The 17,313-nt window shown below is 49.6% G+C and overlaps 1 protein-coding gene across 2 annotated transcripts in view; it reads right to left on the bottom strand.

The window, feature by feature from the left end:
- Nucleotides 1-1,375: 1,375 nt before the first annotated feature.
- The window catches only part of SNX30 (sorting nexin family member 30), a 107,029-nt gene continuing 91,091 nt past the window's right edge, over nt 1,376-17,313 (bottom strand). For both annotated transcript variants that reach the window (XM_082696946.1, XM_082696947.1), the window contains exons 8-9: nt 10,790-10,942; nt 1,376-7,527 (exon numbers count right to left, since the gene is read on the bottom strand). In XM_082696946.1, coding sequence (XP_082553072.1) covers nt 7,468-7,527; nt 10,790-10,942 — 213 coding nt within the window. In that variant the 3' untranslated portion in view covers nt 1,376-7,467. The remainder of the gene's footprint in view (nt 7,528-10,789; nt 10,943-17,313) is intronic.

Here is a 17,313-nt window from a genome sequence, read left to right as displayed (position 1 = left end):
TCCAACAACTGGTGTTTTTCACAAGTCCTCAAGCTTATGAACCAATATTCTTATCTTTGGGCCATTTTCTCCTTAAGAACTTCACCCTTGCCCTCCTCCTCCTCTCCCTGCATCCTTAATTCCTGAGGCCCAGAAAGCCCTGCCCTTCGTACTCTCCCCAAGTAACCTAGTCTACTCCCAGGGATACCAGAATGTTCCTTCCAACAACTGGCCAACACCTCCACTTAAATTTCCTTAAACAAAAGTCCAAACCAAATTCTTCTCCCTCTCTACCATCTGAGTTCACTCCAACCTTTATATTTTTCTCCTGATTGTTTTTATCTGTCAGTGAATGGCATCACCTCCCAGCTCCCAGGCTGGAAACCACATCATCTCTGAGCCCCTTCCCTCGCCACAGAAATCTCTTAAATCCATCTCTATTCCTATCACCTCTTGCCACTTTTATGACCTATTCCCACCTATTCCCTAGGGCTTCAGCCTGACCACAGTCCTCCAGCATACTATCTCCAGCAATTTCTTAAAGCAATTACAAGAAATACACCCCCCCCCTTTAATTTTCAACTAACAAAGCAAATGGGAATGATTATTATGGGACTACTTGATATTTAAGTTGGCCATACTTATACAAATAATAGAAGAGTTTTCCCATAAGAGCTGTCAAATAGTAAGTGCTAGCAGATACTTAGGTGCTTTGCAGACTTTATTGCTAGTCCTATCGGCAACTCTTCTGGGAAAGCAGGTCTTCATTTCAAAGACCAAAATACTAACATTCAGAGAGATCTGAGATATGATCCCAAACCTCTCTTAGCCCACCTTGCCGCCTCATTTTGGTATGACTGCAGTCTTGTATTGTCAGTTTAAGTCCATTTCTGGTGGGCTGCGGTCATTAGGTATAAGATGGACTGAGGATTCTGGTCTCTCTTTGAAACACACTAACACTCTAACGAACCACAGATGATTCTTCTTGCCTTACAGATTTAAAAAAACAAACTAAGAACCATCATGGCACGGGTGCCTGGGTGGCTCAGTTGGTTAAAAGTGTGACTCTTGATTTCAGCTCAGGTCATGAACTCAGTCATGGGATTGAGCCAGCCCTGCCTGCCTGCCCATCAATCACCATGGTTACACACAGATAGCAGGTAGTTTCTTCATCTCCCCAAGCTGTAAGATGCAGGAGAAGGTAAACTGAGGATAAGTCTATAGGGATGTGAAGAAGAATTAAAATAGTTCAATTACATATTTTTCCTGTAGCTCTGCATATCCTGATTCCTGCAGGCACACTCCTTATCTCTGTAGAGAAAATAAGAAAACACAATACAAGGCACACATGTTTTCCTGGTGTACAAAGTGGTGCGAATGACAATAGGACTCAAGGTAAAGAAAGCATCTTTCATAGGTTTATTGGTCCATTACTTTAAGTTAATTGAGGAAAAGAAACCTCTTAAATTTACAACCTAATAGTTTATCAAGCAATACAAATTCTTTTGTTTACCTCAAAATGTAATACTAATTTCATAGTAAACAATGGACAGAATTTTTTATACACAGATATATGAAAAAAGTGGACAAAAACCTCGTGCCAGCATCAAAAATGCAACAAAAACTTTATTTTTCTTTTTACAATCTCTGGGTTCCATAACAAAGGGAAAAAAAAAGGTGACATTCTTTTTAAAGTTTGGTAGCTTCACGAAACAGAGACTTTGACCTGGAAATAAATCACTTTCTCATCTACACACATTCTTGAGCACTTTTTTTTTTTTTTTTCACAGCTTTTGATTTGGCTTATTGGCAGCATGGAGAGAAGAGAAAAACATTTATACAGAGGACTTTATCAATACCTCGGGGTGGGGGGTTCTGTTAAATTTTTAAATGTAAAGAATGATTTCTAAAAATAAGAAATACAGTCCATCCTTTGGACATGACCTAATAAGTAAAAGTTTTGAATTTCTTTTTCAACAGTTAAAATACAAGTTAGAAAGTTTGCTGGCAGTTTATTGTGTGGGAAGATATCAGGTGGACATCAGCTCTCAATGCATTCCCAATGCACAGACACCAAGGGGATCAAGCACACGGACGTACAGTGGACAGGGCGTCTACTGGACAGGACCAAAACCTCAGGAGTGTCCCGGTGAATGGTGCTGACTGTGAAGAGCTGCTGGTTTGTTGTTCCACGAAAGCCCAGCTGACACACGTGTCCTTGGATCACATCGAACCACCTTTTGTTTGCAACCTCCTCTGCCCCCCTGCTTCCACACTGGGGAAACAGCCATCCCCCTTTCATCCTTCCAGTACCACTGTGACTGCAGGGCTGGTCTGAGACTGTGAATCACCTGTCGAGCAGAGGTGTGGACGGGTGTCACCTGCTTTGACCTGGCCCTCAGGGAGCCCAGGATCACCTGGGGAGAGAGGTGGCACAGTCGGGGGGAGAGTATGTGTGTGTGTAATACTCAGTCACCGGCATTCATGGGGAAAGCTCTGCAGAAACGGACTAACGTACATGAGGCGACACAGTAGGGCTTAGGTTTTTGGCATTTCAACCTGTGGAGAATTTCTATCTAAAACACACTGATCTGAGGCCCTCCCCCCACCCCTACCCACTGGTTTCCTGGTTATCTTTTTAAAAGCTGTTCTGCAGAATCCGGGTAAACCATTAATACTGTCACAATCTAGAGTTCTTTGTGTCTCTGTGATTTGTCGATGCCGGATACCATATATTCTCTACAATCAAGAGGGTGCCAAAAGGCACTGAGTTCATCTTTCACACTTTAAAACAAACAAACAAACAAACAAACAAAATGGTTTAGTGGTCCCTGTGTTTCCTTACATTATCAAAAATATCATTTGGCAATAGCAACACTTAGCTTTCTCTTCCCAAAAGGCAGCCCTATTCACGAACCTCTTTCTTCTTAAGGAGGGCTGAGGATGGGCTATGTTAGGCCTTTAGTATTAAGCTCAACAACCAATTATGTGTCTAAAAACTCCTTGTACCCAGAATCTAAAACACATGAGTTGAAGAATAAGGCATATGAAAAGGTGTTGATCATTCTCAAAAAGCAGAGTTAGGCTTTCAACAGTCTGTGGCATTTTTAAAAGTCTGGGTTTGTTGATTTTCCAGTGCTAACTACAAAGAATGTTTCTGACTCAAATACCTTATTGGCTTTCTTAAAGTTATTTTTTCCAAAGCATGTACTTACAGGCTACCTAGAGTAATAAAAACTACCCAGATGATTTATTTTTGCTGCCACACAGAAAGGGTTAGACAGTCATATCCAGAATGCATTTCAAACACACATGATTAAGGGACAACAGTCAAACTCCCTGCGACAACAGGCCGTCCTCCGCCTTTTCTAATGCGGACAGCCCTGCACACATCCTCAACTGGGCAGCTGGAGGGAGACCATCCTTAAAACAGAAAGCTAACCACCTAATGGGTGAACTGATGAAAAGAATCAGGTTTTTGGTTTATTTGCTAAATCGAAAAACCACGAGGAAGCAGAAAACAACTCCAACACACCCAGCTCTATAGGTCCGTCGGGCGCAGGGGATGACATTTTCCTCAGATCTATGGACAAATGCCACCTGTCATCTGAATGGAGAAAACACAAGAGGGCCTGTCCAATCTGTCACCATCTTGAGAACTCCTGAAAGTGAGAAGGCAAACCCAAATTCCCAAAACATCCTGTAAGCGGGGATCACCAAAGCAAGTGTTACTCCAGCCTTAGAAGACTGCCCAGCTTCCACGGGCCTTTCAAGCAGGCGTCTGGGAAGGCAGGCGGCAGGCCTGCTATGCCGGGCCCTGACCAGAGGTGGCCCACCTTCTGAGCAGAGGCGTTCTTTAGGGCAGCCAGAGGAGAATCCAGTTCTAACCTATTCGGAGACCCACAGACACGAGGCTAATATGAACCTGGGGGGCTGTGGTGGGTCCCACTCTCTAGCCCTCTCTCGGGACAGAGTCTAAAGAAGGACTACTCTCATTCCAATGAATGGTTTCAGAACAAAGCCAGGGCCCAGATTTCAGTGCTGTGGACAGCAGGGCCCAGGCCCTCAGAGTCTGGATGTATCCTGGGCTGACACCGGCCGTCCCAAGAGAGAAACCCCACTTCCATAAGCCCACCCAGCCACCACACCCTCTTCTCAAGGAGGACTTCCTACCATTTCAACACAAAGGTGGTCTCGCGAGAGTATTTAAAGACCTCGCGAGGAAGGTGACTGACAAAACAATTCCACAACACGCAGCACACACACTCCAGTTGTGGCTGACATCTGGCAGGAAGACAAAGTTCCATGACATTCACCACGAACCCCTGGAGTTGGATCTGTTACTGTTACTCACCTAAAGACAGGTGTCTGGGGAGTTCAATGAGCGGCACAGTGATACGAGCCAATCCTTTCCATAATTGCACTTAACTGAGGTCATCGGGAATCATAACTAAGTCTTAGAGGACAAAACCCAACTCCAAACGTGGCTGTGTAACATGTTCCCTCCTCGTTTGGGAAGAACCATGGTTCTTTGCTTTGGGCAGAGTAGCCTAGAATCTTCTTGTGGATCCAGCACAGGAGAAGGCGGCCAGGGTCCACGCCTGCCACGAAGCACACTTGCCGGCTTCAACACCTGCCTCTCCAATACCTGCTCAGTGTCTGGGAATTCTCTCTTCTGCCTGAGCCTGGATTTTTAACCTGGATGAACGCACCTTTCACTTCCCACATATGGGGGACAGTGGACAGGGATCACTTTCCATTTTGTGGCCATGTGCTCAAGATTCAAAACCTGTCCCAGTCTGTCTGCCTGAGGTCAAGCGTGTCCTCGAGCAAAAGCCCCCTGGACAGAAATCTGAGAGAGGAGGCAGTGAGCTCTGCCCCACGACTGTGGAGCCATGCAGGATGGGGTGAGGAAGCCTCCAGGAGGCAGTCTTTGGCACGGAAATCTCTGAGTCACTTCTCACAGGGAATCACCTTTGTGCCCACCAGGAGGAAGGGGCAAATGGCCCGGACCGGTGACCCTCGGGGGCTGAGGGAGCCTCCCTCACTGCCCACCGTGCCTTCTGTCTAGGCCAGCCTCCTCACCTCATGTGACGGCAGCCTGAAGAGGAAGGGGCGAGGGTTCCTTCTTGGGGAACAAGTGTCTCTGCAGGGAAGTCTGTACTGTGCCCTGGTTCTCCCAGCTCTGCTGTCAATGCTCCTGCTCTCCCTGGTGTCTTAAAGCACAGAAACATCGTAAGGGGCAGGAAGAGAGAAAGACAAATCCCAGGATGCCTGCTTCCCCCCTGAGCTCGTCTTCTGCCTCCAGTGGGGTAAGGAATGACTGTGTTTCCCCCACTCCTTTTCCGTGCATCCCAGCGAGGAACCCAACGACTTTTTTGAATGGCTGCTTTCCTTCCCAACTAACCTTTACACAGGAATGCTCCCGGGCTTTGGCAACTAAGCGGCAGGTGAGGTTCTGGTCTTCCCGTAACTCTTTCCCCTGGTCTTTCCAAGCACTCCTTATGCTGGACAACATTTTTAAAGCACACATTCCACAAGGCAAGGCCTGGCACATTCCTGCAGATGAGCACTTGCTGCTAAGGTCAGTCTAGTGCCTTCCATGAAATAGCAAGAGAGGACCCTCGACCCTTTATTAGATACACAACCCTGTTCTACCAGCAAAGTGTCAGGCTGGACCCAGACATCCAGACCTGCACTAACGTGATGGTGTAGAGGTAGTGTGAAACACTGACTCGCCACTCTGGGTAGAGAGCCCGTCCTTACCGTTCTGCTTCAAGGGATCATTTCTAACTGTACCAAACTGAAAATCCGCACTGCAGGTTTTTGGGGATGCCACGAGTGGGTCTGACAGCGCAGGCAAGTACCAAATGATATGAGACTTCTCATTTTCAACTGTGACTTATTTGAACATGATGAAACAGAACTGAACGGTTCTGTGCCATCCTTCTGCCGGGCCACTGATGTCACTACGGCAGCTGTCCAAGGTCAACGCGGCAGGTGGACGCGGGACGGAGCACTGAGCACATGCTGCACGGAGCTCCGGATCTGCAGGTTAGCCAGCGTCTGCACCAATGTCTCAACACAGCTTGCCTCTATGAGGCTCATACTTAGACTTCTGGAGGGGCTGAGCCACAGAACACAATGGAACCTAGGTAGCTTCATTTCGGGAGGAAACAAAATGAGTTAGAAGACAGATCCTCTGGTTGTAGTGTGAAGTGAAGATGGGAGATGCCGCCGGAGGTCGCCAGGAGCTTGGCTCCTCGAACGGAGGAGAGTCTAGCTTATCTAGAAGCAAAGACACCTCTGTTACGCTAGTCCTCTCCAAGCCCCATGCGGTTACGGACTTCCACTCCTGACCGGGGACATCATCAAGGGTTAAAGCACTTCATGTAGAACATTCACGTTGAGTTTACAAAATCTTGACCGTGTCACGACAGCGCTGACGGCCTCTCAGCAAAAGTCTGCGCAAACATTCAGTGGACGCGGCGGGGAACACTAAATGGGGACTTTCGGGTGAGGTGAAGGCAGACGGCGCGGGGCAGGTGTGGGAATGAGGCCTGCTGCAACCCTGCCGATCCCCGCTCCCGGGGAGCTGCTCAGACTTCCGGCCACAGGGATTCCCCATGACGGGCCTAATCTCTACTCTGACGGCGTTTTACAAGCCAAAAAACAACATCGAAGAACTTCACAGAGAAAAATGCACCTTTTTTTTTTTTTCCCATCTTACACAAAACCAAGTTTCCGATCGACTGCATTCTGGTGCGAGAAACAAGTCTGGGGAGCACGGCCCCCCTCGGCTTCCCGAGGTGGTGTGCAAGGCCAAGGAAGCCAGCTTGCTCACTCCAGCGCAGACGTGCGCGGACACTGACGGAGACCGTCCTGAGGGACCCGGGAGCCACAAAACGGCTGTCGTTCATCACGAGTGGCTGGCAGGCCACGCTCGCGCTACAGGCCACGGTCCATTAGGGAAGGGCTTTCCACGGAGCTGCCAATGCTTCCGCCTCAGCTGTGATGAGTCAGTAGCCCACAGGGTCCATCCTGGAGTCACCCTGTGTCCACAGAACATAGGGGCTGCCTTCTGTTCACGCCCTCCTCATGTCCTCGAAAAGCAAGAGCTGGGCTCTCTCCCAGCACAGGCAACGCCGCAGGCCCCCCAGACAGGAGCCTCCATGATGAGATGTCGGAATGTCAGCCAGGCCGGCCGGCTGTACGTCTTCTCAGCTGTTCCATTTTGTCGGCTCCTTTGAGCCATGGAGGTAAGCTTCTTCTGCTGAGGGATGACGCCAGCCCTGTGGACTCCACCAAGGAATAAATACTAATGGACAACCAGCGGTGGACGAACAGGGAGAGGCGGGCAGGGGAAGAAATACACAAAGGAGAGATGCTTCTGTGGCTGTTTTCTCAGCGCCGGGCCTCTGGCACGACAGGGGCGTTCTGGGACGCCATGCCCTGTGTAGATCGAAGAGTCTCTGTCCCGGAGGGAACTTACTTGGCCTCTTGCTTCTCCTGCAGTAGTGGAATGATCGACTCCCATGCCGTGAGGCACTGCAATGACAACACACACAGACACCGTATCAGCACCAGCCGTCAGGACCAGGCGCTTTATTCTCTGTTCATCTTACCAGGTTCCTCTGCCTTCTGTACTGGCTAAGGAACGTACATATGCCATGTCTGACGTCTACACGTACTATCCATCGGCTATTAGAAACTGGGGCAGGTGACAGGTGTCTGCTTTGAATACGACATCCCCATCTCTACGGAAGACAGCCTATATGCAGTGTCCCTAGAGCTCACGGCTGGTGAGCACAAATGTTCTCACTGGAAGACAGTCTTTTCCTTCCAAAAGCAGAAAAGGTAATAGGCTCCAAGTCTTCCGTGTGGCCTGCCATCCTCAGCCAGGTTGAAGACATTGCTCCAGGTGTGGGCAGGACTGACTTGCGGAGGATGCAAATCATATGGGCGCAGCCCAGCCCCCTGACTCAGAGGGGGTGGGAACCCCGCTCCTTACTGATCTGTTTTGATTGTATGGGCCACTCCTGGATCCCAAAAGGGAAAATGGCAGCTGACGGAGGGGGGACCTCTATTCATTGAGTTTCATTGGGTCCAAATGCCATGATGTGTTTTACATTCACTACTGCTGGTCCTAACAATTCTATGAAGTAGAAATATCACTTATACACACACACACTTCACAGATGGAGAGAATGAGACCCAGAGAGGTTATATAACTTGCCTAAGATACGTAGCTACAAAGTGACAGACCTGGTAAGTCGCAAAAAAATACATTCTTTTCCCTACCCCAATCCCCCTTCATTCCAGATCCTTGTGAAAGGCCAGTGTCTGTATGCCCTGAACTTAGAGAAGGACACTGTCCTCTAGGAGCACCCTCCTCAGTGAAATGGTCCTCCCTTCTAGCCATCTCTTGCACGAAGGGCAGACCAGAAGAACCACACAAGGCCTTCCTAGCAGCTCAGGGTGAAGCAGGCCTTTGCAGTGAGTCATCTGTGGAGGAGCTCTGAGCAGGCAGGAGGGAGAGGCATTCTTTGGTCAAGCTGGGGAGCAGGGTGGTGAAACTGCTCCACACCCCCTTCCATCCCACCACGTGGGCTTGGACCCTGCCCCCCACAACAAAGGCTGGGAAGCTTCTAGGAGCTTGCTTGCACCGAGAGACCCCATGCAGGGTCCATGGCACCCTGGGCCCTGCTCTGTCCCTAGGCCATCATCTGAGATCTAGAAAGGCCCTTCTATGTCAGTGATGGGGAACCAAGGCCACGTCAGATTTCTTTCCAGTCTTCAAATGCTCAAACTTCCTCCCACCCCCAAGACCCTTGCATATGTGTTCCCTTGGCCTGGGATACTTTTTCTCCAAGCCTTTGTCTCTGGGACCCAGGTTAAACGCTGTTTCCTCGGATTGGCCCTCCCTCCCACTCCACTCGCCTCCTTCCATCCCTGACCTGAACTGTGCCCCTAGTATTTTCACCCCAGGTTTCCCGTGCTTTCCCTCTAGAGCATGAATCTTACTCTGAAGGGACAGGATTTCTGGGTAAAAGTCTATCTGCCACTGTGCAGAGGACTCCTTAATGGCAGGAGGCCTGCTGTTTTGTTTAGCAGCCTATCCCCAGGCCCTGGTGCACGGCAGGGACACAGCAGGTAATGTTCAATGTATGTGGCAGCCCTGAGACAAGGCCCCTATTCGTGGTATCTGGGAAGACATAAGCTCTGGGTTTGAGTTCTGGGGCCGGGGCCTGGGGAGGAGCGATGGACACATCCCAGCACGTGGGCTTCCGTGCAGTGGGAGGGAAGGGGGGGGATCCGGGAAGGTAGTACCACTTATGGACTATCTACCGAGTGGCACGTACGGTCTAGGGACTCGGGGATGCATCGTTTCACTGTGTCTCCACAATCTGTTTTACGGGGAAGAGGGAGACACAGAGAGCCGCCCTGCTTAAGGCACAGCCAGTGGAGGAATAAAGCCTTGGCTTTGCACGGAGGGATCTCTCTATCTTTGGGGGAGTCATGACTGGTCCCAAAGATGCACGTCCCCTGACTACCACACCAACAATGTGTGTGAGTGGGAGCTTTCAGACTTGTGGCCCCAGCAGAACCCAGTCTGACCCTAGTTCAGTCACTCAAGCTGTGTCACCTGGGGCAGTCTTAAAAACTTACTGAGCCTCTGTTTCTTCAGCTTCATATGGAGAGTCAGAAAACCTTCTTCACAACATATGGGAGGGGGTTAAATTTAAGGAGGTGACATATGCACAGCATCTAGCTTAGGGTCAGCAGACACAGCAGGAGCTCTACAGAAATGGTCCTAGGGAACAGAGACCGGCACCTTCCCCTCTCCCTCTCAAACAGTCCTTCCAAAGGCTTGGCCACTATGGCTATTCTGTGGCTGTTCTCCCTAGTTCTCCTCCAAAGAAAAATGTAGACACGAAGCCTTCAGAAGATACGGATTCTTCTAGCCTGGGATGAGGACGTGTTTCTGGAATTGCAGTGGGACTAGCTGAGTTAATGTTTACCCCACATGGTTTCCACGTCTACAGATACTTATGGAATTGTGACTGGGCCATGTTTCATCTCTCACTTTAGGTTTTCAAGGAATCTTAGGATTTCTCAGCGGAAACGATCTGGGTTTAGCTAGGCCAGAAGCAAAACCTGATTGAGGAGACTTTGCTGGAGTTTGATGAGTGCCCTCCGTGGGTTGTGTGTGCATATGTGTGTGTGTGTGTATGAGAGAGAGAGACAGAAAGACAAGGCAGGGGTACAACTCTACCAATCAAAGGGATTCTGGAAAAAAAAAAACCCTGTTCTTAAAGTTTTCCTTTGTAATCCTACATACTTTGGGGGAAGCTATTTATAAATAGTATTTTGAAGTCTTAAAAACAACCGAACAGTATTTTGATAATACTGTTCTATGGCACTACGAGAGTGAGGAACCCCTGTATGTAGAACCACACAGCAGCCTGGGGTTACCTCAAAGCCTCCTTACCTGGAACAAGCCCACAGGCAAGTCTCGGACTCTGGGAAGCAGCTGGCCGCCAGGCCCAAAGGGCACAGCAGAGAAAAGTGCCGCTTCCACAAGTGCCACGGGAGGGGGAGGGGCTCTGCTTCCAAACCCAGCACCCCAACTTGCACAGCGGGGGCAGCCTCCCCCGCAACGTGACCTGCACAGTGAGCGGGTGGTCACTAAGACCAGACACACAAAATCAGGGAAGCAGGTGGGGCTGGCTGGCCCTCGCAAAAGGCTCCGGCTACTCCGAGGGCTTCCTCCACGGGAGGCCTGGGGTCTTGCCGGCACGCTCTGTACCTTCTCATAATACTGGATGTTCTTGTCTGCCATTCCCATGAGCAGCTGCCGGAAGTCCTGCCTCTTGTTGTTCTGCCATCTCTCCATGTCGGCTTTCAGGTCTGCATTGAAACACTCCATCCGGTCCTGACATTTCTCAACGTCCGCAGGCACCTGGGAGGGGGAAGTGGAAAGGGGGACTCAGGATGTGGAACTGGCGACCCCATTCCTCAAGCTCCCTTGTGAAAGGCCAAATCCCTACATGCAACGCTGTGAACACAGCCCCTCCACGGGGGGGCATTTAACTGAAGGAAGGGCCTTGGGTTTTCAGGACTAAAAGTGCTATCCTGACCCAACTCTCCAAACCCACCCAAGCACAACGGAGACTCATGGGGGAAACACCCCCCTATTTAGAAACAGGGAGAGGAAACCCTGCACTTCAGAGTCACAGACGTTTGGTTCCTCCTTTTTCCCCATCTGTATGTAAAAATGTGTGTAAATTCTGCAAACATACAGTAGCATTTGGCACTGCCCCTGCCATTCTCCTCAGTCCGATAAGTGAAACCAGAAAAGGTTTCCCCACATCACAGGAACTACTCCATCACCTGTGACATTTGATAACAGCTACCATCATTAATCACACAATTAACTACACACATAAGACTATCAGCCCACTTCTTCCTCTGAACCCCACATCACAAATCAACTTGAGACTGATTTACGCAACCCCAGGTTGCAGATAATCAAAAATCATGAGTTTAGGTTAGGGAATTCTGAGGAAATGGAAGGAAAATCATTTACGTGTGTCAAAAGAATCTGAAATACGAAGATGAAGAAAAATACAGTGGGCTATTTCAAGTTTTTCCCTTCTTTTTAAGATTTTATTTATTTGACACAGAGAGAGTGAGAGAGAGAGCAGAAGAAGCAGGGGGAGTACTGGGCAGAGGGAGAAGCAGACTCCCCGCTGAGCAAGGAGTCTGACATGGAGCTTGATCCCAGGACCCTGAGATCATGACCTGAGCCGAAGGCAGATGCTTCACCAACTAACCCATCCAAGTGCCCCTCAAGGTTTTCCTAAAGAAGTTTAGAAGACTTTCTCAAAAATGGAACTCTGTCACAGTCAGAGGACCTTATGGCTTACCCGGGTCCCCAGAGCACAAAGCTGGCCCCTCTCCTCACTCAAGAGCTCCATAGGGCCCTGCAGGTGCCCCAGGGGTGGACGAGCCTAAAACTGGGTCAAACACCCACATGCCAGGTGCTTCGTGACAACAAATGAGGACTTGAGTGTTCTGAGTGCCAGCATCTATGATCACAAATGGCTTCAAGCCATGGGTTGCCATCAGGGGTCAATCTCTACCCACCAGGGAAGTTCTCTCCCCAGGCCTCATGGGTAAGGGGAGGACCCAGAGAAGTCAATAAAGGGAGGGCCAAGGCTGTGGGAGCCCGACACGTTTGGGGCTTCCAGAAGTGCCAAGGGCCCCCCAGGTCCTATGCAGACGGCTGCAGGATGCAGAGCAAGGGAAGTGAGCAGCCTGGGGCTGGGGCGTCACAGGCCTGGCACGGGGTCTGAAATTGGGTGAGGCAGGAGGAGCTGGACAGAAAGCCAGAGGGAGGCATCCCGGGCAATTTTTTAAAAAGGAACTTTCCTTCAAAGAGGGAGAAAAGCCTTTTCCAAAGCACCTAGCCTCTGGAAGAAGAAAGAGGACCTGACTTTTTCTTCTGACGTCCTGACCGCAGTCACTTCTGCCTTCCCCCGCTGCCTCACCCATCGCTGTTGTCCAACTCAGGGGAAACTGAAGAACCGGTGCAGCGCCACCCGCCCCCGCCCCTCCAGAGCCTTCCCCACAAACATGCAGGGAACCAGCCTCCGTGGAGGCCCAGCGAGCCGGTGTCTCTGGGCCTCACTCCCCAGCAGACACCGTCCAGCTCCCTTACTCCTCTCCCAGCCGCTGCTCATTTTAGCACCGGGTGCAAGTTCCCTGGAGCAACTTCCCTTTTGCTTAACACAAGCGCTGTGGCCAGCAGGAAAAGCAAAGCTCTGAAAAGAGAACTGCATCAAGGCCCAGGGAGAAGAGGAAGGCCAGGGCCTGTGATCCAAAGGGTCTAGGTCCTGGGTCTGTTCTGAAGACGGGAACTCTGGGGGACCCACAGAAATGAAGAGTCAAAACCACAGTCCTGGATTTTATGATGGCCGGAGCCTCCACTGGGGAAACATCGGTAACCCATGATCTTCACACCGCAGTCTGTGCTTGGCACAGAGGGAGACCGCGGGGCTTCGGGGTCAGGCGGCCGGTCTTATCTCAGGCTGCTGCCGACAGTCTAGCTGGGAAGAAGTGAGCAGGGCTGCGCGCTCTGAGGAGAGGGTACCGGTACTCTCGCCTCACTCTGAGCCCGGTGGTAAGCACGTGGCGGGGGGAAGCTGGAGGGCGAGTCCAGCTTGGAGGAGGGATCGCGCCTCCTGAAGAAAGACCACTCAGGCCGCGGTGCCTGAGTGGCTCGGTCAGGTGGGTGTCTGACTCTTGATTTCAGCTCAAGTTGTGATCTCAGGGTTGTGAGATCAAGGCCTGGGTGGGCTCCGTGCTGAGCAGAGAGTCTGCTTGAGGTTCTCTCTCTCCTTCTGCCCCTCCCCCTGCTCTTGCACACGTGCTCTTATGCTCTCAAATAAATACATCTTTAAAAAAAAAATAAAAGAAACACCACTGAGGCAACCGATAGGGGGAGGGCTCTCTGGAGTGACAGCACATGCAAGTGAGAGAGGAGAGGCTGTATCTGGACCCACCTCAGGAATCCTCACAGGCCACAGTGCCCACGGAGGACAGACAGAGAACCCCGGCCAGCAAGATGGCAGGGGGCAGAGGGAGACAGTAAGGAGATGAGAAACCTGGGTTCCTGAGTCCAGGTTTTCTCAGTTCCACTTAACATGTGCTCCCCTTTGGGAAATTAGAAAAGCCTTGTGCTTCCTATAACTATACAGAAAGCTCTAGAGCCAGATTTCCAGAGTTGAAATACCACATCTACAACCACCTCGATGGGTGACCTGGGGCCTCTCCAGCCGCAGCTTCCATTTCTGGATAACACCAACCACCTCCTAAGGTTGTTATGAGGCTAAACAAGATATTATATATAAAATATTTAGTGTCTGGCATAGATTAAATGCTCCACAAATATTTCAACATTTCGATCAGCGTCAATATTATAAATTGCTGCTCAGAAAAGATAATCTGCCACGTGCACAGCACACCCCAGTCAAGAGCAAATGTTATGAACTTCACTCCATGTCATATAAAAAGTATTTTCCCCCCCAAATATAAAATACTATTAAATACATTCGTTCAAGCTTTCCACCACTCTTCACCCAGGCTACCTCACCCTGAGATTTCACCAGAGATCAGAGATGAGTCAAAACCAAAATATATTGGCATGAGATCACCCGGGCACCGTGGAACCGGCGTGGTGGCTCTAACAGCATGAGGTAGAGGACAGATCAGGCCAGGCTGGTGGAGACAGTCCTGACAGCTGCATGTGAGAAATAAGATACAGGAAGTCAGAGGGGAGCCTGAAGTCTGTAGTCTGGGTGGCCAGAGGGGCAGCAGCACATTGGAGGGCTCAGGATAAAGGTCGGGTGCACAGACCAGAGAAAGGGGCCTGCTACAGCCATGGGAAGGGGGAGCCCCCCCTCCACAGAAGAGACAGAGACAACTCAACAGCAACCTGATTTAATATAAGTAAAGGATGTGAATAGACGTTTATGCAGAGAAGATCTATGAATGGCCAGTGGGCATAGGAAAAGGTGCTCCCTGTCACCAATCACTAGGGAAATACAATTCAAAACCCCAGTGAGAACCACTGCACATCCATTAAGATGGCTACCAACAGTGACGAGGACAACAACAACAAAATGACAACAACAGCAGAAGCGACTCAAGTGTCTGTCCACGGATGGACGGGTAAACAAAACGGGGTATGTACAACGGTGGGGTGTAATTCAGCCTTCAAGAGGAAGGAAATGCTGACACAAGCTACAACACAGATGAACCTTGAGGACATCAGGCTAAGCGAAATAAGGCAGTTACCAAAAGACAAATATTATATGACTCTACTTCTAAGAGGTAGTAGTCAGACCTACAGAGACAGAAAGCACAACAGTGGTTGCCAGGGGCCTGGGAGAGAGGAAATGGGGATGTGTTTCACGGTTACAGTCTCAGTTCCCCAAGATGAAAAGAGTTTTGGAGCTCCATTGCACAACACTGTGGATTTACTTAACACTACTGAACTGTAAGCTGAAGAACAGTGAAGGTGGTAATTTTGTTTATGTGTGTTCTGCCATGATTCAAAATTTTTTAATATATGGGGAAATCACAGAGGAGGTTGGGGGTGGTGGTTGAAGGTTAGAATTCATGGAGAAGCCTAAACGTGTAGGGTTAGTACAGGGATCAGCAGAGGTGACTCAGAAAGATGAGCACAGAAGCAGGAAGTAAGGCAGGGTAGGCGGAGCCACAGAAACACGTGGATTAGGAGGAGGAGAGATTAGGGGTTAGGAGGAGGAGAGGGGGAAGGGCTAAAAGGAAGAGATGAAGAGGAAGTGGGAATTGGGATGAGCCTTCCAAAGAGACCAGCTGAAGATTCCCAACTTAATGAAGAGGAAGGTGACTGGCATTCTTCTCACTTTTGTCTCTTTCTGGATAGTGTCCTTGTGACAATTGGTTCACTGACCAGGAACATCCAGCTTCGCTCAGCTCAATGTTTTAATTTTTTGACCGAGGTGTCATTAGAGTTGTGGTATCTTGTGTCTGAAGGATGTTGAGATAGAATTACTCAATGCTAGGCTATCGCTTATCATAAGACACCCACCAGGTGGGCCCTCAAAAGACAACATTTCTAAATAGAGACAAGGTTGTATTTTCCACAATGGCTCCCTTCTCTCTCATGAGAATTTCCATTACAGAATATGGGTTGTTGGAGCGATGGGAGAAGGGTAATGTGGGATGAGCTTAAGCATTTTTGTGTGTTGGGGAGCAGGGTGGGAAGCAAATTCATTCAACACTCATCTAAAAAATGAGCTCTGCCATGTACCAGGCATTCCTAGGCCCTACAATATAAATACCTAAATTTCTTTCTTGGAGTTAGGCTGGAGTTATCACATTATCTGCTCCCTTGATGACAGTAGGTTAATAAAGTCCCTAAATATTATATAAGGCAGACATGATCCCAAGGCTTGGGGGAAGAGAGAAGGTTCTGGCTGTATGGGACAGGTCTCAGGACCAATGACAAAACCAGTTCAAGATGGTAGTCTTCTCAGCCATGTGTGCTGAGGGAAAGGTGGGGGCAGAGCTTCCTCACTGGTGCTGTGTGAATAAACAGTATCGATCCCCAGCTGGTCACCTCATTTCAAGCAATCTGTCCTGTCTATCCAGGTGTACTATACAAATATTTTCATTTTCTACGTGAGTCAGAGATGAAAAAAAGTTGAGAAAACACTGAGACAGGGTTAAAAATCAATAAGAGGCTACTGAACTGGGCAAATAGGAAGGTACTGGTACCCTGAAAGAATGCTTTAAACACACATACACACACACACACACACACACACAGAAACAAATTTCAGAGAAGGGCCGGTAAGGAGGAAGAAGTGAGTGCTCAAGCCAGGCAGAGGACAGGCGCACTGAGAATAGAGGAGCCATGAGCTCACCTCCCTGATGACTGGAAGGAGCTCAGAGACACAGAGATGAAGACCCAAGAGAAGGTCTAATTCTCTCCCCCAGCCCCACTAGTTCAATCTACACACACTTACAATAGCCGGAACCTCTACCTCAATGGAGCAAGGCTTGCTGGGAGCCCTAGAGTGGGGATGAAGGGTTCTAACATTGGAACCAGACACATCCAAGAACCAAGTCCAGTTCCACGCCTTGTTAGCTTTGTCACGTATACTGCGTAATTCCCCTGAGCCCGGACGCCTCATCTGTACAATGCGAATAAGGACATTATAGAAGGTGTTGCAGGAACAACATAAGGAAGGTGACAGGGTCCTGCCATTTCTTGGCTGATGTGACCGCTGGCTTTCTACCCCAGGCTAGGATGGCAGCCACCGTGGAGAGAATGGGGAGACATCAGGCACGTCTCTCTTCACTCATCTGACGTGTCTGAAAATGACAGATGACTTCACAAAACTCTCGGGTCTGTAGAAGCTCCACATGAAGAAGTCTCCTTGCCCCCATCTCGCTTTAGAACGAGAGTTCTTGCTCCCGGCCACATTCCCCAGCCCAGCACGGTCACTATGCTGGGGGTTCAAAGAGCTCTGCAAGGTCCATGGTCTTCAAGGTGTGTGCAAGCGACCCCGAGTTCCAGACCCCTTCCCTACCTCTGCTCAGTCAAGGAAGCAACAGCTCAGTACATACTGTTCTCTGCTCCTACCCTTTTCCACGTGACGCACCTTCTCACCTCCAAGACAACACTACGTGTTTCCAGCAGCTTCTTCACCTGCCAGACCTACGACAAGGCCACTTATGGGTCAGGGCTTAAAACAGCATGCTTCCCCAACCCCTCCA

This window comes from Mustela nivalis (genome assembly GCF_964662115.1).
Source record: "Mustela nivalis genome assembly, chromosome: 13".
NCBI classification, from domain to species: Eukaryota; Metazoa; Chordata; class Mammalia; order Carnivora; family Mustelidae; genus Mustela; species Mustela nivalis.
The sequence above is the reverse complement of the archived record's forward strand: the minus strand, read 5'-3'. Positions and strand labels throughout refer to the sequence as shown.